The sequence below is a fragment of the Phocoena sinus genome, chromosome 8 (assembly GCF_008692025.1).
Source record: "Phocoena sinus isolate mPhoSin1 chromosome 8, mPhoSin1.pri, whole genome shotgun sequence".
NCBI lineage: Eukaryota > Metazoa > Chordata > Mammalia > Artiodactyla > Phocoenidae > Phocoena > Phocoena sinus.
Genome location: NC_045770.1, coordinates 12313619 through 12341330, shown reverse-complemented (window position 1 = coordinate 12341330; position 27712 = coordinate 12313619). Strand labels below are relative to the sequence as shown.

Below are 27712 nucleotides of genomic sequence, written 5' to 3'. Positions count from 1 at the left end.
GAGGCCCACGTACCACAAAAAAAAAAAAAAAAAAAAAAAGAATAGATGTCTTTCAAACAGAAAGGGCTCACCCGGAACCAACTACAATGAGTAATAATGTTTTAAAAAAAGACCCATGCCTAGAGTATCTTTGGAAATGTCAGTGCATCAGAGATAAAGAAAAAGAATCCTGAAAGCTTTCAAGAGAAAGAGAATGGAGATTATGCTGTCACATTTCTCAGAACATTAGGTGCTAGAATACAAAGGAGCCATGCCTTCAACTTGCTGAAAGAAAATGGTATTGAACTTAGAATTCTTTATCCATCCAAACTATCCATCAAATATGAAGAAAGATATAAAGACATTTTCAGATACTCCAGGATTCAGAGTTTAACTGAAATGCACCCTTTCCTTGAAGATAATTTAAGATACACACTCCAGCAAAATGAGAGAAAAATTAAGAAAGAAAATCTCATGGGGTCCAGGAAACAGTGGAAACAACCCAGGAAAGTGGTGAAGGGCAGTTCTAGGATGATAGTTGTGTCACAGGCCAAGGGAACAGCTGTTCCAGATTGGAACACAAGAAGAACCTAGGGGATAAGAGAAAAGGAGATTTTAAGCAGTTTATAGTAACAGATGAAAAAGTTTGTGACTTGGTAAAATTATATTACTTTGACAGCAATAAAAGAAAGGCATTTAGAAATGCTAAGAAGAACAGAATTGTTCAAGAAAGTTGTCATGATTTGAACATGAAGCAGAATTTAAAAAATGGCATAATCTTAAAGTAATTGATCGAGTATATGACTTTAATGTAATAAATACTCTATTTCAAGTGGCCTAGGAGTTGTGTGGTTGGACCAGTAGAAAAGAAAACATAATCCTAACTAACATGCCTCTTAACCTGGCATGAATAATATGTATATATATGTTGTATTACAATATGTGTATGGTCATAATAATGTAAGCACACTATTTGTTTTCAGACTTTTAGAATCAACCTAATAGGCAAAGCACAGAATATTTAGTTGTAAAGGAAAGAAATATAATTAAAGAGAAGGTTATGGACACTAAATACCTAATTTGACATAGAGGAGAATTAAGATACTAACACCTTGTTGGAAAAAAGATACATATATAATTCTATCATTTAAGCTTAGGGAATAACGAATAAGCCAACTAGGAACAATAATATAGTTATTAAACAGTGGGAAGAAAAAGGGGAGGGAGGTGAAGATGGGGCGTATAAGTGAGCAAAATCCTCTGAGGAAGAAGAGATAGATATTTCCTAAATATAATAAGTCAAGAAAAAGAACTATGAGGTTATTATTTGGAGGTGGACCCCCATAATAACTAAAATTTGAATAAAAAAGATTGGCATTGGGGGTAAAAAAGGATAAAGTAAAAGAATGTTTCTCCTTATCATATGCCCTTCTGAGTTGTTGCCATATCTTATGTTGATTTTTTAAAACCTGCTTAAAAATGATTTTCCTGTTTATTTTTTAGTGCATTTAAAAATTTTATATTAGAATTTTGTTTCTAGCTAACCTGCAATTGTTTAAGTGAGAATTTGGCTATGGGTGAGGTTGAAACTTTCTGGGTTACTAATTCTTTTTTTTTTTTTTAATCATTGTCTTTAGTAACACCACCTGAATGTCTGACTTGTGTCTTTTCAGGATCAAAGCAAGTTGGAGAAACGCCAGCATCTGGAGACTCCTTAGATGGCACACCTCGTACTCCCAGTACCATCTTTGACTTCCCACCTCCTCCATTAGACCAAGTGCAGGAGGAGGAATGGGAAGTGGAAAGGTAATTCAGTGATATCTTAGGGGCGTTTAGGACATTGCTTAAAAGTTTTTCACTGTATAGTATGCCTACACTCTGTAGCATTTTTTCCCCCATGTGTTTTTTGGGGGAAGAAGTAGAACTTACTGGTAGTAAATACTAGATAGGTACTGAAATGTTTTTTAATTTATTTGATACTAAATCATTGCAATATCCAGAATTATTTATCAGCCACTGTAGTTTAACACAATTTTGAGCATCTTTGTCATAAATTTCTTGATTTCTGTTTTGTTTTTGTGTTGACTCTCTGTTCTCCATCATTTTAGGGTGACTGAACATGGGACACCAAAGCCCTTTCGAAAGTAAGTATTCCTAAAGTAGCTTTCAATAGGGCATATTTTAAGAAATATATCTTTTCTCCCCAAAGTCCTAGTTTTAAAGGAAAAGAAACCCTGTACACAAATCTGTTAGATAGTATAAAAGAAATTTCTTAATAAACACAATTATTTAAAAGATATTTATAGAGGTATTGATAACACACATAAGCTGTTTTGTAGGAGACGATGACGTATTTATAACACATGTAAGCTGTTTTGTAAGAGGATGATGTTTCATTCTCTGTGCTAAGCAGTACTTCAGAAATATGACTGATTTACTGTAGTGTAAAGACTTGTGCTATTGTCCATGTGATATCCTCAAATAGAATCCATTATTTTTTTCTTCATTAGGTTTGACAGCATAGCTTTTGGAGAAAGTCAAAGTGAGGATGAACAGTTTGAAAATGACTTAGAGACAGATCCACCCAACTGGCAGCAGCTCGTTAGTCGAGAAGTGTTATTGGCACTAAAGCCTTGTGAGATCAAAAGACAGGAAGTAATTAATGGTGAGTTTAATTAGTTTTTGTTGTTGTTATTCACATATATTGAGTTGTATTAGAGTTAAACCAACCCCTGAGCCTTGGAGTTTGCTTCGAAGTGTCTGCTAGCCTTTTGTTTTGAACAGAGAGGAAATTAAACTAATAGATCGATGATCCTTGAACTTTCCAACTTAAAAATGCAAATGATTATATGATTCTTATTGATAATTTAAAAGGAAAATGCATTTAGTGTTCAGGTTATTTAAAATTCATAGCATTATAGATCTTAAACTTGAAAAATCATTGAGACATTTGTCCCATCACTTTACTTTCAGGCTAAGTTATTTTTATGCGTAGATTGTAAATGAGGAAGCTAAGGCTCAGGATGAGTGGCTGAATTAGTCAAGATCATACAGCTGATAAGTGACTGGAAGAAAACTAGAATCTAGGTCTTCCTTTATCCTCGTGCATGTTCTTTATTTTATCCTAGCATATATGTGACAGAGAGATGACATGGAAGCTGTACCTGCTACTATCTTTAGGCTGTGATTTGAATAAATATCCTTCCTGTCTCTAGCAGCATTGAGACATAGTGAGATTATAAAGTCTGGCCTCAGAAATAAGAGTTTATAGGCAAATTAGGTAACACAGAGTGCTATTATTTCTGAAGAGGGTTCAATTCAAAGTCTGTATGCTATTTGGGCTTAACAGTTTTCTAATGCTGTAGTTGTGATCGGTTGGTTCTACCAACCAACGGATTTTGGAGTACATTGTTAAGTTTTAAGTACAAAATAGTTTTGACGATATTTTTCATTTGCCAGTATTTATAGCTCTGTAGGAGAGTTTAATGTAATCAAGAAGTGACTTCAGAGATACTATATCCTTTCAAAACTACAAATAATTATTGTATAACTCATTTGCTACTTAATTTCAGCTAAAGCCTATGTTTGACCCCATTCTAAGTAAGGCAACGTTTTATATTTCCTTTTTCTCCTGCTTAGAATTGTTCTACACTGAAAGAGCTCATGTTCGAACATTGAAGGTTCTAGATCAAGTGTTTTATCAGCGAGTTTCCAGAGAAGGAATTCTGTCACCTTCAGAACTACGGAAAATTTTTTCAAACTTAGAAGATATTCTTCAACTTCACAGTAAGAGAAATTGACTCTGATCTTTTTCCCTAACATTTCTAATAGATAAAAGATTGTGAATATGTAAAGGGACCATAACAGTAAAATCTTATAAATGTATCCATGTGTTAGATTTCCTGAAATTATATAATTAAATGTGAGCATAACATAAAGAAATGATTGGATCTTTGAATTTCTCCCCAACCCTTTACCCCCACCCCACGCCCCCATCAGCCTTTTTTATACAGTGTTAGCACAGGACTTAGGGCCTAAAGTCAATGCCTGAGATGAAACACATGAATAGTTAAAATTACCCTTGGAAATTTCCTATTGATTACAATATATATGTTTTTAAAAAATATATTCTATATAATAATATATGTATAAATATATCTTATAAATAGTAATATACAGCATATAATCCCATGGTGGGAATATTTTCAGGAATTAAATTATTTTATTGTTTTGTTGCTTGGAATGCTTGAGTGAATACATTAAAAAATCTGTCTTGCTGGCTTTCCCTGGTTGTAGTTATCTTGGACTTTTGTAGGCAGTAGTATCAGTTCCTCTCTTTTTAAGTCACTGTTTCTCCAGACCCTTAGTTTTCAGTCTTTCTTTCATCAAGGATGCCATCACCACCTACCAACACCCTCCCACCAAATGGTTGCTTTTTGCTCCTTTGTGGGTGATTCTAGGTCTCACCAGTGTACACGGACACATTCAAGCATGATGATGTCCATTGCCTGGGAACACACACATTTAGAGAGGAACGGTGGACGGAGTCACCTGTACAATTGAACTTTGTTTTTTACGAACACGGTTGGTTATAGATGGAGTCTTGAGGTTAAATGTGTATTTGATGCACCTATACTCTGTATAATGTGCTAGTTTCCACATTGTTTTATGCTTTGGCAACTGTTTTTCAGTTAGAACTCAAAACATTTAGGTTTATAGGAATTGGGTCCAGATTTATATGTAAGGCTGTCAGAAGCAGCTATATGCTACTCTGAAAATCCTTTTTTTTTTTTTTTGAAAATTTATGTTCGTGGTATTACCAGTATCTCAGCCTGAAATGAATGTATGCTTAATTTTTTTCATTGTTTTTTTTCTCCCTTAGTTGGGTTGAATGAGCAAATGAAGGCTGTTCGAAAGAGGAATGAGACATCTGTTATTGATCAGATTGGGGAAGATTTGCTGACTTGGGTAAGGAGATTTGCTATTTAATTTAAAAATTTTCACAGACACTTGATCAGATTCAAGGTTAAGTTGCTAACCTTCCCAAGTATGCAAACTCATCCATTTTGCAAAGCTAATGTAAAGATGAAAAGGGGTCCAACTGTGTATTCGTACTTATTCTTCTAATAAGTGCCCAATCAACTACATGCTCTTTTCTCATCAAATTAAAGATACTAGTTCTTTGTGTTTAAAAGAATGTAGAGTAACATGGATATTGATAAAAAATAATTTAACTGATGTAGAATTTTAACTGTCTTCTGTTGTCAAAATCTCAGAATTGTACTGTAAAACATTAGACAACTGTAGATCCAGAACTACCATCACAAAAGTAGAAAGGTGAAAATTACTTAATCTTATGTACCAGGAAAGAGTTCAGAGACTATAGTAGCTGTTTGTCAAATCGTATTTATCTTTCCAGCTGACTCTTTATCAGTATATACTCCATAATATATACTTACGTGCCAAGCACTGTTCTAGGTACTGGGGATGCAGTAGCAGTCAAAACAGATATGGCTCCTGCGCTAGTGGAGCTTATAGTCAATGGGAAAAAAAAAATTAAAAAACAGTCGTTAGTTATTTCAAGTGTGATTAGTGTTACAAAAAGGGGAGAATACAGGTTATTATGGGAATAGGTAGCAAGGAGACCTGAACTGGAACATACAGAAAATCTTCCTAGGGGAAAGTGGGTTTGATCCAGACATTTAAAGAAAGTACTATAGTTAAGGCTGTGAATAATAGTAAAATATGTGACGTAGTTCTCAAAATTTTAACACTGGTTGAACAAGAACTGTTTAGCTGTGCCGACTGATATTTACTTCAATATGTAGACTGAGGAAATGTCACAAGATTTGGGTAATTTTACAATGATTGATAATTTTACAATGATTAAACACTAGAAAGTTGACTAAAACAATCTTGATCCTACTCCTTTCATTGATGGTGAGACCGTAACTCAGAATCTCCTAATCTATTAGTAGAACTCTTCTTAGCCATTAGCCACTTGACACGTAGAACAAGATCAGGGAATCATAATCCAGTCTCATCTTGGATTTACTGAACTTTCCAAAGCATTTTCTCCTTAGGCCCACGCTGGCATCATTGTTATTAAGGAGACTTAACTTCCTTGAAAAATCCAGCTTATTCCGTGGCTACCCTGTGATGGTGGGACTCGTTTTGTTACTTGATCTCTGAGTTCTGTTGCCTTGGCAGCACTCTACTCAACTTGAAACAGAACTCGTAGTATGGCACAGTGTAGCGTCAATTTTCTTGTTACATTTGGATTAAAAAGTTGTAAGTCATATGGACTTAACGATATCAGTCTTGATTCCTAAGCAGTTTAATTTGCATCTAATAAAAATAATGTTTAACACCAAGTGTCAAGTGAGATTCATCATTAATAAGGTACAGAAGTACATTGGTCCTCTTACCACAGTCCTTTGGACTGCATAAATCTACTACATGGTAAAATAAAGTGGAGATACCTCTTAAAAGTGGGACCACAAATTTATTTTAGAACATTCAAAAAGAATTGTATTCTTGACCAAGGTGATATGCCTATAAAATGTTGAGGAAAAGCAGAATGGACTAACCAATTTGGTTAGTAGCTGCTAAGTACAAAGGGTTAATTTAGGGCAAAGTGTTGGCCAGAAATACTAAAAGCAAAAATCATAAACAGGTGTCTAGATTTACTCTTATTTTTTTTTTCTTTTTTTTTTTTTTTTTTTTGCGGTACGCGGGCCTCTGACTGCTGCGGCCTCTCCCGTTGCGGAGCACAGACTCCGGACGCGCAGGCCCAGCGGCCATGGCTCACGGGCCCAGCCGCTCCACGGCATGTGGGATCCTCCCAGACGGGGACACGAACCCGTGTCCCCTGCATCGGCAGGCGGACTCTCAACCACCGCGCCACCAGGGAAGCCCTACTCTATTTTTTAAAAAATAGTTTTGGAGAATATTTTTCCAATATTGGTCCCTTGAGGTCACCTTATATATACTTATGCTGCTAGTAAAACCACTGTAAAACTGCTTAAGGCTAGAGTGTTATTTTCTTTTGTAAACAGCCACTGTTAGTAATTGCGTGACACCTGGATTGACTAACATACCAAAAATGCTGCCAGTCTCATCTCTAAATATGTTGAGTGATATTTATAATAGAATAAGAATACAACATTGGAGCAACCTATTCAAATATCACTTCGTATGTGTCATAGTTGAAGAAAAAATAGTCTGAATTTAACTACAAACGCCCTACAAAAGGATTTTTTACAAAATGCCTTCGTGTATAAACTTTTGGAAATATGGCTTTAAATGGGAGATTTTTATGAAAAGCTTCTTTATAAACCATAAAGCAATTACTACAAATATAAAGGTGGTTTTAAAAATCATTTATTCGACCTGTACTTATAAGGATACCTATTATGAGTGAAGCACTTGTTAGGTGTCTTATAAGAAACCTTAAAATCATGGCATATACAAACTTAAATTTACAAATAAAAAATATCAGTAAAAAGTATACTTTTTAGTAAAAGAGGGTCATAGGCTCATGAATCTTCCCCAAGAGAAATTCAAGGGATGGATCCCTACCTTCTACATAGGTGAAGCAGCAGTGATTTAATTTTGTTGTGACCCAGAAAAGTTATGACCTGCCCCGGATTTCACAGTAAGAAAGTAAGCTAGAATCCCAAGGATTTTCTTCCTAGAGCAGTAAGACAGTAATTTTTGTGAAGGTGTCACATTCTAAGAAAATCAAATTTAATCCCAGTCTTTAAGCATTTTGTGTCTCATATTCCCCCAAGTGTCACTGTTTCTATCTGATTTAGAAGTGGAATAGACTGAAAAAGTAGTAAGTTATGGTAGAGGCTACAAGCAAGAAAACATTGGGTGATGATCAGGAAAGGTCTGGATATGTCAGGGTCAGACCCTTTTTAATGGAGAATCATTGATAATCCACGTAAAATGTGTAGATTTCTGTTTCTTGTCACTTGAGGATACTTATTGGAATATTGGAAGGATTGTGGCTGTCTCTCATCTTGCCTGGCCTCATATAGACTCAGTATCCCATTCTCTATTGTGCTCTTTGCGTTCTTGGCACAGTTCAGTGGACCCGGGGAGGAAAAGCTGAAACATGCTGCTGCTACCTTTTGCAGTAACCAACCCTTTGCCCTGGAAATGATCAAGTCTCGTCAGAAAAAGGATTCTCGATTCCAGACTTTTGTGCAAGTGAGTTGAGTGAGCCATGTAAGAAAAAAGAAATGCAAATTTTTAATCAATTATGGAACAAACTAGGGGAATCCTAAGACTAAATTTTTTACAAGGATTATGTCTGTGTTTACGTTTTTAAAGCCATACATTTTCTCTTAAATTACTGGAAAATATAAAGATGATACTGGAATGGTGAATAATAAAGAATATATGACAGGATTACAATACTTGACATAGAAGTCCACATTGCCATGGAGATACTGTCAGGAAATGGCCCATGTACACTATTAAAATAATACCGTCAAAACATCAGAATGGCCTTATATCAAGCCCAGGGAAGAGCGTAACAAGCAGTCATGCTTACTAGGGTATATATTGGTGTAGACCAAGGGTCAGTAAACTATAGCCCACCAGCCATATCCAGCCTCTTCCCTGTTTTTGTAAATAAAGTTTACAAAGCTGTATTTACACAGTTTATATTTTTATTGCTGTATAACAAATTACCACAAATGTAGCAACTTAATGCAAATGTATTATGTCACAGCTTTTATAGTTTAGGAGTACAGATATAGTTTATCTGTGTCCTTTCTTCATGCTTTCACCAGGCTGAAATCAAGGTATCACCTGCAGCTGCGATTCTCATCTGCCACTCTTCTAAGCTTACACTGGTTGTCAGCAGAATTCATTTCCTTGTAACTATAACCGGGAGCCCTGTCTTCTTGCTGTTGTTGACTAGGAACTGCTCTCAGCTCCTAGCAAATGCCCAAATCTCTTTGCTACGTGGCCCTTGTAGGCAGTTTACAAGATGGATGTGTCCTTTTCCTCCAGGCCAGTAGGAATGTGTCTCTCTGACAGAGCTTTCTTTTAAAGGCTCCTCTGATTAAGTCAGACTCACCTACGACAATCTCCTTTCTGATTGACTCAGAGTTAACTGATAGTCACCTAATCACAGGAGTGATAACCCCTCATATTCATAGGTTCTGTCCACACTCAAGGGGGGAGGGGGATTATATGGTGTGTACACCAGAAAGTGAGAATCTTGGAGGCCATCTTAGAACTCTTCACTACACATAGCCAAGTTCATTCCTTTATGTATTGTCTGTGGCTGCTTTGTGTTAAAACAGCAGAGTGGAATAGTTGTGACAGAGACGGATGGCGTGCAGAGCCTAAAATATTCACTGTCTGGCACTTCACTGAAAAGTTTACAGAACCCTATTACAGTTGAGCTGATATATCGAGACTGGTGATCTATTGTGCCTACTTGGAGTGGCAGATAGCAAATTAACTGACTAGCTTTTGGTAGGAATGCCAGTCGTTGAAAAATGTAACTAGATTTTTTTAATACGTGAAGATAAAACTTTTTTCACAAGAAAGCAGTTCTTAGAGTTGATTATGGATGCTCTCAGTCTTTGCTTGAATAGATAACACAGAAGCCATTGGCTGAGTGATAAAGGCAACATTATGTGATTAAAGGAGAAAGCAGAAGTGTAGTGTGGCAGTGGTATGTCTTGGCAGGTTTTAAGTCTTGATTTAATAACCAGAACTGTGTTGCTGTAGATAGTTACATGATGAATATGTGGTACGTGTTAGGTAATCATAGTCCTAATAAGAATTACAAATTCACTTATTTGACTTTAATTTTAGGATGCTGAGAGTAATCCACTGTGTCGTCGTCTGCAGCTGAAAGATATCATTCCCACCCAAATGCAGAGGCTTACTAAGTACCCTCTTCTATTGGATAATATTGCCAAATACACAGGTACAGCATTCTCACTGAACTTAAAGAGCTTAGGAACAACAACAACAAAAACACATATTCCGTTGAATAATCTCTCACAGCATCCTGGTGTCTGGACATTGAATTTCCAAATAGTACGGCAAGATGTTCTAACAAGATTCAATCCAGTCTTCTTTGGGCTGTTTGATTTAATGTACTCCGTTAATAGCGCTAGCACAGGGTTTAGCAGACTCTGGATCATGGGTTAAATCTGGCTCACCATGTATTTTTGTAAATAAAGTTTTATTGGAACATAACCATACTCACTTGTTGAAATGTTGTCTCTGACTGCTTTTGTAATACAGCAGCAGAGCTGAGTAGTTGTGACAAAGACCATATGGCCTATCAAGTGTGCCAAAAAAGCTTACCAATACTTCCTGTAGCATATATCATATTTGCTTTGAAGAAGACTTATACTGGGTTGCAGAGATGTTTTGTATCTACATATATACTTTCATTAAGTCCAACCGATGCATATCATTCCAACTCTCCTGTTTTGAAACGTGAAGTGAATCTGAGTTTCTCAATTGAGCTTTAGGCTCTTATACTTAGTTCTCATTAATAATTCTATGCAATCAAACACCTGTTTCTTATGCCTGGGAATTTGAAAATACTCATACACATTAACTTTTATACTTTAATATATTTATTCAGTATAGTTGGACTATTGTTTGGAGGATTGTAATTTTGAATATTCTGATTTTGGTATTCTTTACCAAAATAGAACCTCAACATAATCTCAACACATTTTGGTGAAGTTCATCTTCTTTTAATGATACAAATGTTGTAAACTATTTTCTTTCTTTAATATAATACCAAATTCAAAGAAACATATTTTGGAGTTACTTTGAATTGTTTTATCATTCAAAATATATTGTTTAATGGGTCCACTGTCCATAATCATGTAGGCTGTCTTTGATAGGGGGAAAGGGGTCCCATTTATATAGCTTACAATGTGAATGAAACCCACTCCTTTGGGTGGGCCTGATACTTGATATAAAGCATCTCTCCTTGGATTTGGTTTCTTTTTAAAGGTTAGTATTGATGCTTAAAGTACTATGATAAGAAGTCTTACCTGTCCATAGACTACCTGAATTGAGATTCTGCTGTAGGATTTTAGCCTGGTATAAAAATATTCAAGGTCTTGGACTTCCCTGGTGGCGCAGTAGTTAAGAATCCACCTGCCAACGCAGGGGACACAGGTTCGATCCCTGGTCCGGGAAGATCCCACGTGCCACGGAGCAGCTAAGCCCGTGCGCCACAACTACTGAGCCTGCGCTCTAGAGCCTGCGAGCCACAACTACTGAGCCCACGTGCCACAACTACTGAAGCCCGTGCGCCTAGGGCCTGTGCTCCGCAACAAGAGAAGCCACCGCAGTGAGAAGCCCACACGCTGCAATGAAGAGTAGCCCCCGCTCACTGCAACTAGGGAAAGCCCGTGCACAGCAAGGAAGACCCAACGCAACCAAAAATAAAAAATAAATAAATAAAAATAAAAGTTAAAATAAATAAGTAAAATATTCAGGGTCTTACTATGCTTTTATAACTGTTGAAATAAAGTGGTATCTCATTTATGTATATACTTACATTCTTTTCTTATTTCCTCCATTTTACATTTTGGATTTCTTTGCCGTATTTAGAATGGCCAACAGAAAGGGAGAAGGTGAAGAAAGCTGCAGATCACTGTCGTCAAATCTTAAATTATGTAAATCAGGCTGTTAAGGAGGCAGAAAACAAGCAGGTAAGAAGGAAAAAGCAAGAAGACACAGGATGACAGTGAGAATAAGAATATTAAATTAGTGTTACCTGGAATCTGTTATTACATAATTGAAGGGCGGGATGTTTGTTAACTATTCATGTAGTAGGTGGGTCCAGATTAATTTGGGATAGAACATCAGAGTTGTATTTGGCTTTTTTGAGCATCTCTAGCTGCTTGTTTGCTCATTCATTCACTCTGTTGGTGAGGCTGTAGAAAAACGGGAACTTCCAAATGTATTGTTTGGAGTGTAAAATGATGAAAACCCCAGAGGACAATTCGGCAATTTATACTTAAATTAAAAATGTACATATTCGCACGTCCATTCTTCGATCCAGCAATTCTCTTCCTGGTGATTTACCCAAGAGAAATGTAGATACGTGCCCATAGACTTGTACAGGAATGTTTATAGCATAAACCAAATGTAAATATAGTCATAAACTAAAGTAATACTAGCAGTAATGGATGACTCTCACAAACATTATACTGAGTGAAAGAAACCAGACACAAAAGAGTACAACTATGTAATTCTATTTATGTGAATTTCTAAGGCTAAACTAATTTATGGTGGAAAAAATCAGAAAAATGGTTGTCACTGGGGATCTGGGGACAGAGATTGGCTAGGAAGAAGTATGAGGGAGCCTTCTGAGGTGATCAATGGTCATATTTCCTATCTTGATAGGAGCTTGATTACACAGGCATATGCATTGGTAAAAACTGGTGGAAAGGTATACTTAAAGTGTGTACATTTCACTGTATGTAAATTTTAATTTAAAAAAAGAACGGTCGATAAATATTGAACTCTTGTTAATGAGATGCATGCTAAAATGTTTAGAGATAAAGTGTGTTATATCATTTTGAGACACGTCCAAAATATAAGCTGGATTGATGGATAGATAGAGGGGTGAATAGATGGATAGGTATATGATAAAACAAATGTAGCAAATGTTAGTTGTGGAATGTAGATGGTGGGTATATGGGTGTTTACTGTACACATTCAGACTTGGCTGTATATTTGGAAATTTTTATAATCTTGGGGAAAAATGTACCCTTTAGTCAGTCCAACAGTTGTTTCTCTAGAAATTCATTCTAATATACATGTCCATCAGTAAGGTGTAGTTAAAAAAACTATAGTTCATTCACAGAGTTGAATACCATGCAGCCACTGGAAAAATAGACTACTCTCTCTCTATGTGCTAATGTGGAACAGTCTCCAAGATATATTGATGACTGATAAACACACACACACACACACACACACACACACACAGGGAGAGAGAGAGAGAAATGTGTATATGAATATATTGCATTACCTTTTGAATGAGTAATACACATATGAATGTATTATGTTACCATATAGTTCTTTTTTAAAAGCTATACCTACACGCAACAGAGCCAAGCGTGCTTACCTCCATATGTATTCTTTTTTCTTAGAGTTTTTCTCATAGGCTACCCAAGAAATGGGTATTAGAGGTTTCTTCTTTAGGGAAAATTGGGGCTGGGAAGGCAAGAGGACAGGGTTAGAGGGAGACTTACTGTTTATTGTGTGCCTTATATTACCTTCTGAATTCTGTGCCATGCACATTATTTACATATTTAGAAAGTAAATATATGCTAGTTAGCAGCCAGAGAGTTTGAAAAGAAGATTGGAAAAGAACAGCTAACGAGGTAGGAGGAAAGTTAGGAGAGGGTAATATCACCAAAGCCAACAGAAGGGAGTGTTTTAAGGAAGCGTGAGTTGTCGGTTGTGTCTGATGTTGCAGAGTTCAGCAGAATGCAGGTACAGTGTCCATTTGATCTAGGAACAGGGAGGTCATCGATATCCAAAGCAGTAACCTTAGCTGTTTCCTGTCTCATTTTCAGCGCTTAGAAGATTATCAGCGTCGCCTTGATACCTCCAATCTGAAGTTGTCAGAGTACCCAAATGTTGAAGAGCTCAGGGTAAGGGATGGTCTAATCATAATTAAAAACATAAAATTTGCTAAAGACTTGGAAGGTAATTAACATCTCAGTGGGAACATACATCACCTGAAGGAGTTCTTGCATCATAGATTGTCTGTATTTATGGTTCTCTTCTTCCTTTTAAATGTCTTGGTCTGTGTGAGGATTGCTTTAGTCTTTCAGTAGGGGAATATTTTATGTGAAACTAACTTCCTGTGACAAGGATTTATAGGAGACCAAGGAACATTACTTATTATTAAAATTAATTTTATTGTGTTCTGTAGTTTGAATAAGAGTAAGGCTGTTTACTGTGGGAAATTTCCAGATTTTTGAGTAAAGGAAGATAAATATTTTTCTGTGAAGCTCTTCAAAAGCATAAAAGTTGAAACCATTACAGGAATGATAGTAAAATATTTATTAATTGCCCCTTCTAGTACATGGAGCTTTTGTATTGAGTCACTTAGGATTTTAAGTCTTTCTTATACTGTTTCACTGGTTGTTCTGGCAGATTTATTTGGTGGCTGTTAAAATAGACTTTTATTTATTTATTTTAAGAGCTTATCAAAAAGCATGCTAATATGCTGAGCCCCTTAACTTCCAGAGAATGAGATTTTTCTAGAGCTACTTATGCTAAAAGATGATTCTCTTATTAAGTTATTGATATTTAGAGCAAGCCTCAGTACTACCTGGACTTCTGTGAAATGCTATTCCTTAGAACTTTTTTTGGAATGAGAGCCTAGATCAGAGGCTTCTTACAGATAAGCTATACATCATCCTCATCTAGTTAGTTATTCATAGAAAAAATAAGGAAGGGGTTGAGAATCTAGTAGCTGAATATTTACAGCTTCATTTTCATTAGCTATTACCTCTGTTTAGAGTGAAATTTGGAAGACAGTACTCCTGAATGTTTTTCTGCAAGATGCTTTTTCCTTTCTAGAAAATTTTATGCAGCTTACTTGAACCTGATTTTTATTCCATTTTCAGTAGTTGACGGATATCAATAATAGTGAATGTAAATGGTATCTTTTATAGTAAGAATTTCTGGAAAGGAGACTAAATGGAATATCATCTCACTTAGTGCTTGGAAATAATTTGTGTGTAATTCTCTTTATTTTGGCAGAATTTGGATTTAACAAAAAGGAAGATGATTCACGAAGGGCCATTGGTTTGGAAGGTGAATAGAGATAAAACTATTGGTAGGTGTACTGTCTGTTGGTTTGGGGGAGTGTGGAGAAAGGAAAAGAATAGGAAGTTTTCCTTATGCCAAAGAGAAGAGATAGCCGTTCACATTTTTCAGTGACAGCAATTAGCAGTGGTACTTTGTGTTATTACTCATTTACAGAAGATCTGCTTATGTTATTTTGTTATATGTGAAGCATGTTAAATACTCATTTGGGGATGAAGCAGAAAATTTTGTCATGATTCAGTCCTGTCTCCATCCTTGTATTCTAATGAGTCTCAGCTTCCTTTAAACCACTGTATCTCAAACTATCTGTGGTGAAGAACCAGTGTTTTTTATCTCTTGTCAGTCACAAACAGACACTTTGGTGTAATACATTAAAGATGAATTATTTAAAAATGAAATTAAAAAAATACAATAGCAAGTACATTTTTAAAATTTACTAGATTTAACAGAAATCAGTTTTTGATGTCAGATTGTTATCAAGTTTATAAAACACGTCTCAATTTCTGTCCTGATCACCTCTCCTACATCTTTATTTCTAGATCTATACACTTTGCTGCTGGAAGATATTCTTGTATTGTTACAAAAGCAGGACGATAGACTGGTGTTAAGGTGTCATAGTAAGATTCTGGCATCTACAGGTGATAGCAAACACACCTTTAGCCCTGTCATCAAGTTGAATACTGTGTTGGTTCGACAAGTGGCAACAGGCGAGTATGTCTGCTGAATGACGCTAACCTCCAGGTTCACCGTGACGTTGCATAAGATACTCAGTGTCGTTGAAGTAGCACGGCTGGCGTAGAGTTTTGTTCCTTTTCTATTCTTATACAGATCAAATGAAATTTATTTACTGCTTAGGACGTGAATACCCCCAAATTATTGAGGATGCTTAGATTCTCTGAATAATTTTCTGCATTTGAAAAATTTCTGCATATTACTTTTGTCTTTATGTCATGTTCAAATCATTGATGACACTAGTGAAGACAATGAATTGGAGGTAATCCCGTTGAAAAGGTTTCATTTTTTGATATGGTGGGGAAAAGGCAAAAACTGAAGAAGTAGGTGTGGTTTAGGTTTTTAAAAATCAGTTTCAGTTAGGAAGTTACATATTAACTGTACTAGTAAGGAGATCCCTTTTAAAACTTGTTAGTTCCATAGTGGTAAGATAAACTTATGACCCCTTTTCTCCAACACGCGCTGGATGTTACTAACTGTTTAGCAAAAGGGCAATTCAGAATAAATGCAAAAAGAGCAATAGTGTTTATAGCTCAGTAATTTAGATACGTTGACACTTGTTTTTAATAAATTACTGTGGAATTAGTGCTAGCTTTTATAATCTCTGTTTTATTAAAGTATATTATATATAGTTTAACATACAATAATTTGCACAAATTTTAAGTTACAGTTTGATGAGTTTTACAAAGTGAATGTGTGTTTACAAAGTGATCAGGTGTAACCTTTACCTAAATTAAGATGCAGAATAATACCAGGACCCTAGAAACATCTTTCCCAGCCTCTGTGGGTCATATTGTTAGAGTAATTTTTGTCTTGTTTTCCCAGATAACAAAGCTTTATTCGTCATCTCCATGTCTGACAATGGAGCCCAAATTTATGAACTGGTGGCACAGACAGTTTCTGAAAAGACTGTGTATGTACTGGATATAGCTACCTTGCTCTAATATGTTTTATTATCCTGAATATAATATTCCACAATTTAACTGCTTTTGTAAAAGGACTTTGAAAACCAAAAACGATGTGGAAACAAGTACTTCCTCTGTCTTCTTTGAGAGGTGTTCTTCTAAGAATTTGTTCCTTTTTAGATGGATCTCTCTTATTTTGGTTCTATCCTATTGAAAGTATCTTTCCTAAAGAAAAAATTCTCAGAAGCTTCAAGTGAAGTTTTTTTCATGGGTAGTGTATCCATAACATTGTTAGGTTTTATAATCTCTACTTAATAGTATGTCACCAAAATAAAGCTATTCTCTGGCAGAAATAGTGTTTTTTGACTGTTGGTTTGATTTGGTTTCTGGTATGGTTTGTTAGTTTTTATTTTTGCTTTCTGAGTGTATTTAAAGTGTGTTTCTTTTTCCTTTCCCTCCTGTGTTCTGTATTCTTTTCAAACTTCCTGCAGCTGGCAGGACCTAATCTGTCGGATGGCAGCGTCAGTGAAGGAGCAGTCCACAAAGCCAATTCCACTGCCACAGTCGCCACCTTGCGAGTGAGTCTGCCTTTGCTTCCGAGTAGGAACGACTTTGTGGTTTTGGTCAGAGGAAGAATAGATAATTATAAACGTTTTGTTGCACTGATGTTTAGGCACCTCATGAAGCTGAAAGATTTTTTTTTTCCCTTCCATAGAGGAGACAATGATGAAGAAGAACCTCCAAAATTAAAAGTGGAACATCATGGCATTTCAGTCACTGGTCTGCAGAGTCCAGGTAAACTGATCTGTTAAGTTAACCTGGAAGAATGGAGTCTACATGTTACTCAATAAAATGTGAAGAAACGTTAACTCTCTTGGTTTATGCAGGATCTGGCATCAGCTATTCACTTTAACAAAATTTGCTTGTGCGCCTTCTGTGTACCATTATCACACTGCACTGAGTGCCGTGTATTTTACTTAGCGGACAGTCTCTGTAGCTCATGCGGTTATTTTTTTCCAAATATTTCCTGAATGCTTCACGTTAAAAGTTTTGTTAAGATACGTTCTACTTTTTCTGTTCCATTGAACAGACAGAGATTTGGGATTAGAGTCTCCTTTAATGTCGTCAAAACCTCAATCTCATTCACTGGATACCTCTGGGAAATCGGAGGTGGATGATCTCTTTGTGGCTGAGAGACAGTTTGCAAAGGAGCAGCATGCAGATGGAACTCTAAAGGAAGTTGGAGTCAATTATCAAATCACAATCCCAGATCCACACTTGCCTGTCTCAGAAGAGCGGTGGGCATTGGATGCACTAAGGAATTGTAAGTTTTATTCGTAAGTTAATACAGATACTTAGTAAGCACCAGAGTTTTGTAATGTACCATGAATTTTCCCTTCAAGAGTTTTACAATCTAGTTGGGAAGATGAGAGAAAACTTTCCCTCACCTTCTTAAGTAAAAAAAACATTATAGGTATGTCAAAATTGATCTGGTTGGCGTGACCAGAGAAGGGAGGCATTAGAAAACCAGAGAGGTGTGATTATTGCCTTGAAGAATGGGTAAAATTCAGATAGGTATTTAGCAGAATATATAGAAGTCAGTCAGACAAGAAAAATGGTAGGACCAGATAGGACCAAAACACAGAGGCAAAAACTCTGAGGGTGTTCCGAGAGCAGTGGGTAGGGCAGCTGGCCTGGGGCAGACCGCACAAGCTAAAGGAGTCATGGGGGACAAGGTTAGAAAGGTGGAGGACGCGTTGTTGACCCCGGCTGTTGTGGACCTTGAAGAGCAGGTTGAGTCCTCCAGACTTGAAGGGTGGCAGGCTGCAGGGTTTTGAGGAATTCTTCAGGCTACAGATATTCTTCTGTTTTCTTGTGGAGATTGTAGTATTCTTCACCAAGACCCATCCTTCTCGCACACGCACTCGCACACGCACGCACACGCACACACACACACGAATGTGTGGTCCTTGCCACTTGGTTAGCCACCCACTCCCTCTCCAGCCTGGTTGAGAACCACTGCTACAGGTGCGAGCGGATCACATGTCTCAGGTGTATTGGAGGTGGGAAAAAGGCTGAGAATGATTGCTTTAGCTGCAGAGAAAGAACCATTTGAAGTTGCTAAGCTAGGGGGTATGACTAATGGAAAAAGATTACTCTGGCTGAGATCTGCAGAAGGATTTGAATGGGAATACAGTTGGAGTGGTCTGGGCTTGAGGCGAAAAGGGTTTGGGCTAGAATGGTGTTAGAAGAATAAAAATAAAGTGAGAAACCAACAGATACTTAAAACAATTGGCTTCTTTGGCTGTGAGGGCAAAGGTAAGGGACTATTTAGAGATAATTTCAGTATTTTTGTCAGAAATAAAAATTAGAAAAGACCACCACTGCTACACTTTCTTTTTTCCTCCTTTTCTTTGCCATAGGTTATGGGCTTAATTTTAAAACATGTTGAGATTATGGTAATGAATGGCAAGCCATTTAAGAGGAAGGATGAGCAGGAAGTTGAGTTTTAAGACTAGAATTTTGGAGGAGGTCAGGGAGAGAGATGGATCTGAGTGTCAAAGCCATAAGTATTCATAGCGTCTCTCAGGAAGTGACTGCAGAGCAAAAAGAAGGAGGGTCAAAGACCCAAACCTATGTGGAAACTTTATTTAAAGAGACAGAAGATAGAAATTAAGGCCGAATTGAAAGTACAGAATTGGTCAAGTTCTTTAAAACCTAATTTATTCTAGACTCATAGAGTTAACAGTGGTAATGATTTCTGATGGTTCCACTAACATTGTCCCAGTGTCCCTCTCATTGGGTGAGTGACCTCACAGCACGCACTTGTCCATTTAAAATTAAATCCATTCTATATTCAACAACCAAAGGAAGCTGTGGTACTAGTGAGGTCATTTTAAAAAACTAATAAATATTTCCTTATCCTTTGAAATTATGTATGCTACCAAACATTGGAATTAAATTTACAGGGCAGTTTTACTTTCTTCTTCACCATTTAAGGAAATTCTTTGGGTTATTATAGATGATAAGATAAATGTTCTCTGTGTCTAATAAAATTAGAAAAAAATAATGCCTATGTAGATAGTGTCTGCCTCTGGAAAAAGCAGAACTTTCAGGTTCTTTTGTCTAGATTAACACGGCTTTTCAACATCCTTTTAAGAAGTACCTTTGGGGTATTATTCCAGTTATATGGTAGAAAATGTGGAGGTAGGCATATAGGAGAATAATAAGAGAATTCCCACTGAGAATTCTTAAATTTTTTTAAAGACAAGTTTGATGTTAAATTTTCTCTAGATGGTGTTTTATTTCATTTCTCAAAACAAAAAATGACTGTATGAAATTAATATTTTTGCCTGCATGTTACTAAAACGGTACTTACTTTAAGAGAATTGATCATTCCTCTAATTTAATTCTGTCAGTTTGAGGTTATAGTTGTGAATGCGTGTGTCTTTTCCCCCCTTCCTAAATCTTTTAGTGGGTTTGTTGAAGCAGTTGCTGGTACAACAGCTGGGTTTGACTGAGAAGAGCACTCAGGAAGACTGGCCACATTTCCCAAGATGCAGGACAGCCTCTCTGGGGGTGCAGGCAGACAGTGGAACCCAGAAGCCTGACAATATTAAGGCCTATCATCCTTGTGAAGGACAGATGCCCTTTAGAACTGGAACTGGTGACATTTCAACTTGTTACAGTCCACGGACTTCAACTGAATCTTCTGCTCCACGGGATTCAGTGGTACTGGCATTCCAAGATAGCCAGGCAAGTAACATTTTAGTAATGGACCACATGGTCATGACCCCAGAGATGCCTCCCGCAGAGCCAGAAGGGGGTCTTGATGAGAGTGGAGAGCACTTTTTTGATGCCCGTGAAGCACATAGTGATGATAATCCATCAGAAGGTGATGGAGCAGTTAAAAAGGAAGAGAAGGATGTTAATTTGCGCATCTCAGGCAAGTTCCTTTCGCATTTAAACTTTGATTTCAATCATTGTTATTTGTCCTATGTGCTGAAATGGATGTCGCTCGGGTATCCAAGCATTCTCTCGTGTGTGTGTGTGTGTGTGTGTGTGTGTGTGTGTGTAGTATCTGTTCTTTCATGCAATAAATAAATACTGAATCTACCCTGTGCCACACCCTATCCTAGGTGCTGGGAGATACAGCATGGAATAAAACACGGAAAAATCCACCATTGTCATGATGCTTAAGCACTGCTTGGGGAAGGAGTAACTAACTGTAAAGGAGTTAACAAATAAATAGATGTCAGATAGTAAGAATTAGGAGGAAAAATAAGTCAGACTGAGGGACAGAGGGTAATGGGGGCAGACGAGGTGATGAGGGAAGAAGGCCTCTCAGGAGGTAGCATGTGAACAGAGACCCAAGGGAAGTGAAGGAAGAAGCCATGTGGGTACCTGGAAGTAGAGTGTTCCAGCAGAGAAGAAGAGCACACAGGCTGTGAGGCAGGAGCAGGCGTTCTGTGGTTAAAGAGTGCAGGGTGAGGGAGACAGTGGTGGGAGATGGAGCAAGGCTGGTGTTCGGCAGGGAGGGTGGTGGCAAGATCATGTAGGGACTCGGTAGTTTTCGGCTTTTCACTTTTAAAATGCTAACGAATATGAAGTTACTCAGAAATTACCAAGAAAGTTTCCTAAGTTTACCTTTAACCTGATGTAAGAAAATTCTGAGGTACTTAAAGCTTAACCTGGGAATTTGGGAATTAATGGCCTTTCCCCTGCTTTAATAACTTTTAAAGTTGTCAGCAGATCGCCCCACGTCTGTTTTCTGATGTGATGATGGCAGCACTAATCTCATCAAGCTGTTCTGTCTCCATCGATAGGAACCTGTTTGACCCTTGATGGCTGTGAAACAGCGCAGGAGAGCTCCACGGATGAGGAGGTTGCTTCCTCGCTTCCCCCGCAGCCCGCGGCGGGCATCCCCTCTATGGACTCTACCCGCCGGCAGCAGCGTTCTCCCCAGAATCCTCATTCTGATGGGGCAGTTTCACCTTTCACCCCGGAATTCCTGGTCCAGCAGCGCTGGGGAGCTATGGAGGATTCCTGTCCTGAGATCCGGAGTCCCGCCTCTAGTGCAGATTCACCAAGCCAGATCATGGAGTACATTCGTAAGATAGAGGCTGACCTTGAACACTTAAAGGTACCTCAGACTTCAGCATCCTTGGGACTCGGATATAAAAAACACATTTAGCAGAGAGGAAGTGTAGAATGATTAACAGGCTGTTGTCAGTAACCTTGCTCAGGGTCTAGATTTGTATGTTTTCTTTGACGATTGAATAGACCTGGATGAAATAGACCTGGATGTGAATAGACCTGGATGAAAAACCGAGATCAGCATTTTTTAATCTGATCACAAGAACAGAAACAATTGTAGCTCTGTAAACTGTGTGTTTGTATGGGTTTCTAAGTTTAAGAACCTAAATATATTTGGGGTGATTGGCTGGCCTCCATGAGAAGATATGGGCAGTGAGCTGAGATAGGTGGGGTTGGTGTAGTTAGGAATCTAGGCTGGGAAATGCTTTAACTTGCCATAACCTGTTAATTATCTGTGAATTGTTAGGTGATGTTGGTAGTTTCCCAGGTGCTGTGACAGAAATTGTCTCCAGTGGCTCCTGTAATTTAAAGGCCTGCCTATGAGTGGGAGTTCTGTAAATTGATAATGTCGCTGCATAAGCCACCATTGCAAAACTGACCTGTGTGGTCATTTCTGACAACAGGACTTTATAAGTTTGCCATCAGTAGGCACAGCTGCTAGAGCCCAAATGTTTGTCATGACATCATTTAGTAGAGGTTTCAGGGACCAGAATTTAAAGTGTCCTTAGCCTCTTAGCTAAAGACTGATCTCCCTTACTTTTTCTTTTAACTTCATGTGGTAGGTTTTCCCGTCTTCATAGGTTATATGTAGGGTCACCCTGTGGCTGATAAGATTCTAAAAGGCCACTGAGGGCACACTGGCTCTAATTTAGTTCATGCCGCATGTGGGACCATTTTCAGGGTGACTCCGGGCGGGGAGGGGGTCGGTGGGGTAATCACCTCTACCGGTCGCCCTCTCCTCTACTTTCTTCTGTATGGGAACATTTTAAGTTACTCACTCAAGAGAGGAACAGGTAAAAGGAATGAAATTTACTTTTTTCGCCTACTAACAAAATTTTTAATGAAGTTAATGTTGAAATTTGGAAGCATGTCCCTATAATATAAAAAAGGCTTCTTTCCTATTTTCAAAATAAATTTTTCATGATGTTCAAATGAAAAACCTATGGGTTTTATTTTACAGAAGGTGGAGGAAAGTTACAGCATTCTTTGCCAAAGGCTGGCTGGATCAGCCCTCACAGACAAGCACTCAGGTATGTGAAAACCGTGGATTTCAGACTCAAGAATCATCCTGCCTGAACAGTGCATTGAATGAAATGATTTATTATTCTCTAAAGTGGAAACCTTCTGAGATTCCATTTCTTCTCTGTCTTAGAAAAACTGCCTGTTTCCAAACATCATATATCAAGCAGAGGCCGCTGTCTACTGACACAGCTCAGTCCCCACGCCACCCTCCTTCTGTCTTTCTTCACCTTTGCAAAAGCAGAAGGCAGAGCTGTGGTGGGCCCAGGAAACTGAGGCTCCCTAGTGGTGGAGGCAGGTCCCCCTCAGGTCTTGCTGTGCTTTTGTGTCTCCCCTGACGGCGAAAGCAGTGTCCCCCTGTGGCTACCGACGGATTTGTGTTCAGTGCAGCCATTTGTGTTCATTCGCTCTCATGCTTTTGGATGAGGCTATTCTGATCCAGAAATAAAGGTGTTAACAGTGTCCACACATTTCAAATATATTCCCTAAGTGTTCATTTTAATTCGTTCTTTCTTCCTGATTTGATCTCCTCATCTCCTTGTTCTTCCCAGATAAAAGTTAGAGCCGCGTGTCCTGGAGGTGACTGCAGGCTGTTGGATTTGAGCATCGGCCTTGTATCACCACGTCCTGGCTCCAGTGTGGACGCAGAGAGAGTGTGTGACAGAGGACCTGCTTGCAAACACCCTGGGGTAGCCACGCCCCAGGGGCCCGGAGCGGGACTGGTTCTTCACAGCCTGGCAGCTGCACTAGTCTGTCAGTGAGGGGACGTCCGTTCTCTCACTCTGCTCTCCTCACTATCAGAAATGCATTTTGATTCAGAACAAAAACCAAATGTATAGAGCTTTGGGTGTAGAATATGAAATTTTACTTAGACTTAAGAAAAAGAGAAAATCAGATGTATTTATTTGACTTCATTCCGTATTTGAAAGCACATTTTAATTTTTATTTTGCCATGTTTTGTTTTAATTGAGTAGTGAGAGTTTTAGCCCTTTGTATTTAGTACACCCAAGCATCGATTGCTCCCGAAGCAGAGTTCAGTACGGGGTATTAGGAGGTGGGGTAGAGAGGTGAAGAGCAGGACGGGGTAAGCAGGGCGGGGGAAGCATGTGGCCTCCACCAAACTGTATCCCGTGGCCTCTGCTATCCAGTAGGCTGCTCGTCTGAGGGCCACCTCAAAAGCGTAGTCTGCTGGGACTCCTGAGTGCAGAGGACTTGAGCTCTGCGCTCCCAGGTAGGGCTTCCTCCCACCCGAGGCAAGCACCTCCTCTCTGTAGCTGGGATCCACTCCCAATGAACAGGAATCCTCAATGTACTAAAGAGCAGGCACTTGAAAATGGGTGTATTTTCTTCTATTGTCTCCTTTTCTGTTGAGGGTTGGGATTTGGGAGGGAGAGGAAAGCAAATTTTATTTTCTTGACTGTAAGTTTGTTATTCTTGGTATTGTTTCATTTTTATAATTATACGTTAGACTTTGGCACTTGTGTAAAATTACCCCTGCAGATTGAGCAGGAAGTAAAAACAAGCAAACGGCGATGCTTCAGGTGGTGGCAGGGGCGGGGGTCGCTGAAGGAAGGTGGGGTGGGAGCGGGTGAGAGTCTGGGAAGGTTGTGTAACTGAATCACTACTGAGTTGAACAATGGCTTTCATTAGCCACGGGTACTGCTGATTATAAGGCCAGTAACATTTTAGTACCTGGAGGTTTGACTCTAATTTTTGCACTGATGGTGCCAAAGGGCTCTTTGAGTTAAAAAGAGAGCCGAGAGTGGAGCAGAGAAAGCTGTGGTGGAGAAGACAGAGCTGCTCCAACCAGCTCCAGAAGCACTTCCTCTGACTTCACTGCTGGAGCTTTTTCCACACTGGTGCGTGACTGACCTTAAAAATTGCAGACCAGAACATACACTGGATACTGCAGGCAAGGCATTGGTAACTGCCTGCTCTAGAATGAATAGTAGTACTGGCAGCACCCTCCAGAGGATAAATGTTTCAGAACTGTAACTTGAGAACTCCTTCAGTTCTGGTGGCTTTCTGTGGTTTTCTTTGTGCATCAGGTATGTATGTTTTGGAGTATTTTTGCCAACTAAAACTAAATCATTTGTCAAATATGAAAATTCTGTTAGTATGCAAGGAGTTCATCCACTGCTCATGTCTTTCAGTAGTGCCCTCTGAACTCTGTGGGTAGTTAGGATGTAATTTTACTCTTCCTTGCCATCCCCCCACCCTCTGCCCAAATATATACATATATATATATATAAAATATATATATTGTATATTATATATATATATAATATATATTATATATATATATATATATAAATTTCCCCTCATCACAAGTGGTAAGGATTCCCAACTACTTTTATAAACACCACTACAACTTAACAAGCTCATCTACGTCCAGATTCCTGTTTGTGTTTTTCCAGACCTGATCTGTGTTTTTAAGTAGACCAACTTGGATTGTTGGACCTCATCTATAAATTAGAATTTTATTTTGAGTTGTAGCCCAAGTATAAATTAAATCAAAATGGGATTAAAATTTTTAGAAGCAGAGGCTAATATATAAGTAAAGCTTGGGACTTGAACTTTCTGTATCTCTTAAGAGAAGCAAGTAAAAACCAAATGGTTACATTGTGCTGCTGGAAATAATGTAGTCACTCCCAACTAAAAGAATTACACCTGTAGTTACTTGACACTAATACCATCTGTGGACAGTTAATCAAGAGAATGGTAAATACAAATAGAACTTTCATCTTAACTTCAGACGCTACAGGGTAATTGCATAATTCGCTAGCACTCATTCCTTTAAAGAAGCTTTGTAGGTTAGCAGAGTTTTGGTTTCTCTTCTAGCTCAGCCAGTCCCTTGTCCTTAGCAACTATTTGCTTTTCTTTTTCCTGAAGTTTAACCTCTCCTTGGAACAAAAACAGGGCTAACTGGAAAAATATTTTGACCATAGCTCTAGTACTTCCAAATAAATTCGTATCCAGATTGTCAAACAAAGCCCCCAAATGAAGTCTAATTCTGAATAGATTCCACAATTTTGAGTGTTCTTTTTATCTTACCAACCTAACTTCTTCCCTTCTTCTCATGCTGGCCTCCCACACCCTCTTATTTTCTTTTGGCCATTATAATCACATCCATTCGACTTTGATACTCTACCTGCCTTTCAGAATGATGGAATTAGGTATTCACCCTGTCTTTGAGTGAGGCTGGTTACCATCGAAGCCATTTTCTCAAAGTTATGTGACTAGAAGTTGGAATCTACTTCCATACGGAAAGATCCAAGGGTGGTAGACAAAGCAACCTTCCCGGAGCAGGAGAGCTGGGTTTGAGCTCTATTGTAGTGACCTGCTGTGACCCTGTGCTCTCTCATGTGGCCCTAATGGCTCCTTTGCTATTAAGTGGCAAATTACATTTGGAGTGTCTCCTTCCTTTTCAGAGAACAGAATTAATCAAGGCAAATCAACAAACCCCCAGAGTGCTGTAATTTAAAGTCATGATCACTGCCCTAGAAACGATATATTTGGCATACTTTAAAATCAGCTAACTTGGACTGCTTGAGTTGTCTTGGCTATTAGGACCTAAACGGTTACTATTATGTTATGCTGCACAGAAGGTATATTTTATAAGCTTTTTGGCTTTCTTTTCCCTAAAACAACTATAACAGCTGTTAGAAGGGATGAGTCCCTCTAAAGTTTTTTTGTTAATGTGTTTATGGAAGCGGGTGGGGAGCTAGTGTGATAGTAGAGAAGAGCCCATTTTTTCCTTATTTTCAAAGCTAAAGAAAATAATTAGGCTTCCTGTGAGTTGTCTTTTACTCGCATACTTTTTTTTTCGTTTTGATATTGTTAAATTTGGTGTATTATGTGGAGCTTCTGTATTTCAAACTGGAAGCTGTCTTCTTTGAAGGTGGTATGTGATGTTATTTTGAGCTACTAGAGCTTTGGTCAATATTTCCTTCCCTATATGTCACGGGGGGCACCGTTCAGAACTGTGTACAGAAGACCTCAAACAGAAAATGAGCAGGAACTTCCAGTCAGCTTTCTGCTGGCTAGCTTTTTTGCCCCCAGTATTACAATTTTTGTTTTGTAAATCATGTCTTTGCTGACTTTTCTGCCCCTTTTCAAAGTGATCTGAAAAATTGTTTTTTCCTCAAGAAAAGAGTTCCTTTGCCTCATTCTTCCCCACTGGTACTGACGGTTTTGAAAATAAATTGCTAGGAAAAAATTGTACCTCCTAGAAGGAAGCCCTGTCCACCCTTTCCAGGTGCCGATGGCTAAGCAGACGTACTGCAAACATAACTGTAATGCACGCTGTGGGTTATTCTCAGTCAGCCTCTTCCTGCTAGAACATTTTATTTTCCTTGTTCACCATACAATCATGTACTCTTTAACAGAAATTACTTTTAAAGAAATCTGGAGCTATCTTAAAAAAAAAACTTTATTAATAATCATGTATTTTTACTGATCACATTTTGAAATGCCTAAAAGACTTTATTCTAATTATCCAGATGTACCTTTGTAAAATAGCTCTTTTATGAATTAGCTGATAAGGCTGTATGTTTCTGGAACAAAATATTGGTCATCTAAAAACTCTGTTTTCTGGGGTCTGGGAAAATAGAAAATGAGAGTTCAAATATTAAATATGCTTAAAGGAACCAAGTATGTGACTTTTTATTTATATTCCTCTTGATTTGTCTTATACAAGTTATATTAGAAAAGTTTTAGCACCAAGGAGGCCTTAAGTGATCTTACTGGCAATGACTGTCAGATATCTTCCTGCTTGTTAGAGCATCTTTACTAGTGAGACCAGCGAGTTGATCTCCGTAATACATAAACTTCCATGAGGACACTCACAGCTGGAATTGCCCCAGCATCTGGGGCAGCTTTGTTGTTGTTTTTCTAACAGC

General features: G+C 38.1%; 1 protein-coding gene across 5 annotated transcripts in view; it reads left to right on the top strand.

Moving 5' to 3' along the window:
• The window catches only part of ARHGEF12 (Rho guanine nucleotide exchange factor 12), a 145030-nt gene extending 117570 nt beyond the window's left edge, over positions 1–27460 (top strand). For all 5 annotated transcript variants that reach the window (XM_032639869.1, XM_032639870.1, XM_032639868.1 and 2 more), the window contains 19 exons: positions 1653–1785; positions 2088–2123; positions 2490–2644; positions 3619–3765; positions 4862–4947; positions 8071–8196; positions 9823–9937; positions 11596–11696; positions 13575–13652; positions 14773–14848; positions 15378–15545; positions 16396–16483; positions 16967–17053; positions 17191–17270; positions 17566–17799; positions 19951–20421; positions 21302–21618; positions 22753–22822; positions 23363–27460. In XM_032639869.1, coding sequence (XP_032495760.1) covers positions 1653–1785; positions 2088–2123; positions 2490–2644; positions 3619–3765; positions 4862–4947; positions 8071–8196; positions 9823–9937; positions 11596–11696; positions 13575–13652; positions 14773–14848; positions 15378–15545; positions 16396–16483; positions 16967–17053; positions 17191–17270; positions 17566–17799; positions 19951–20421; positions 21302–21618; positions 22753–22822; positions 23363–23373 — 2579 coding nt within the window. In that variant the 3' untranslated portion in view covers positions 23374–27460. The remainder of the gene's footprint in view (positions 1–1652; positions 1786–2087; positions 2124–2489; positions 2645–3618; positions 3766–4861; positions 4948–8070; positions 8197–9822; positions 9938–11595; positions 11697–13574; positions 13653–14772; positions 14849–15377; positions 15546–16395; positions 16484–16966; positions 17054–17190; positions 17271–17565; positions 17800–19950; positions 20422–21301; positions 21619–22752; positions 22823–23362) is intronic.
• Positions 27461–27712: the final 252 nt, after the last annotated feature.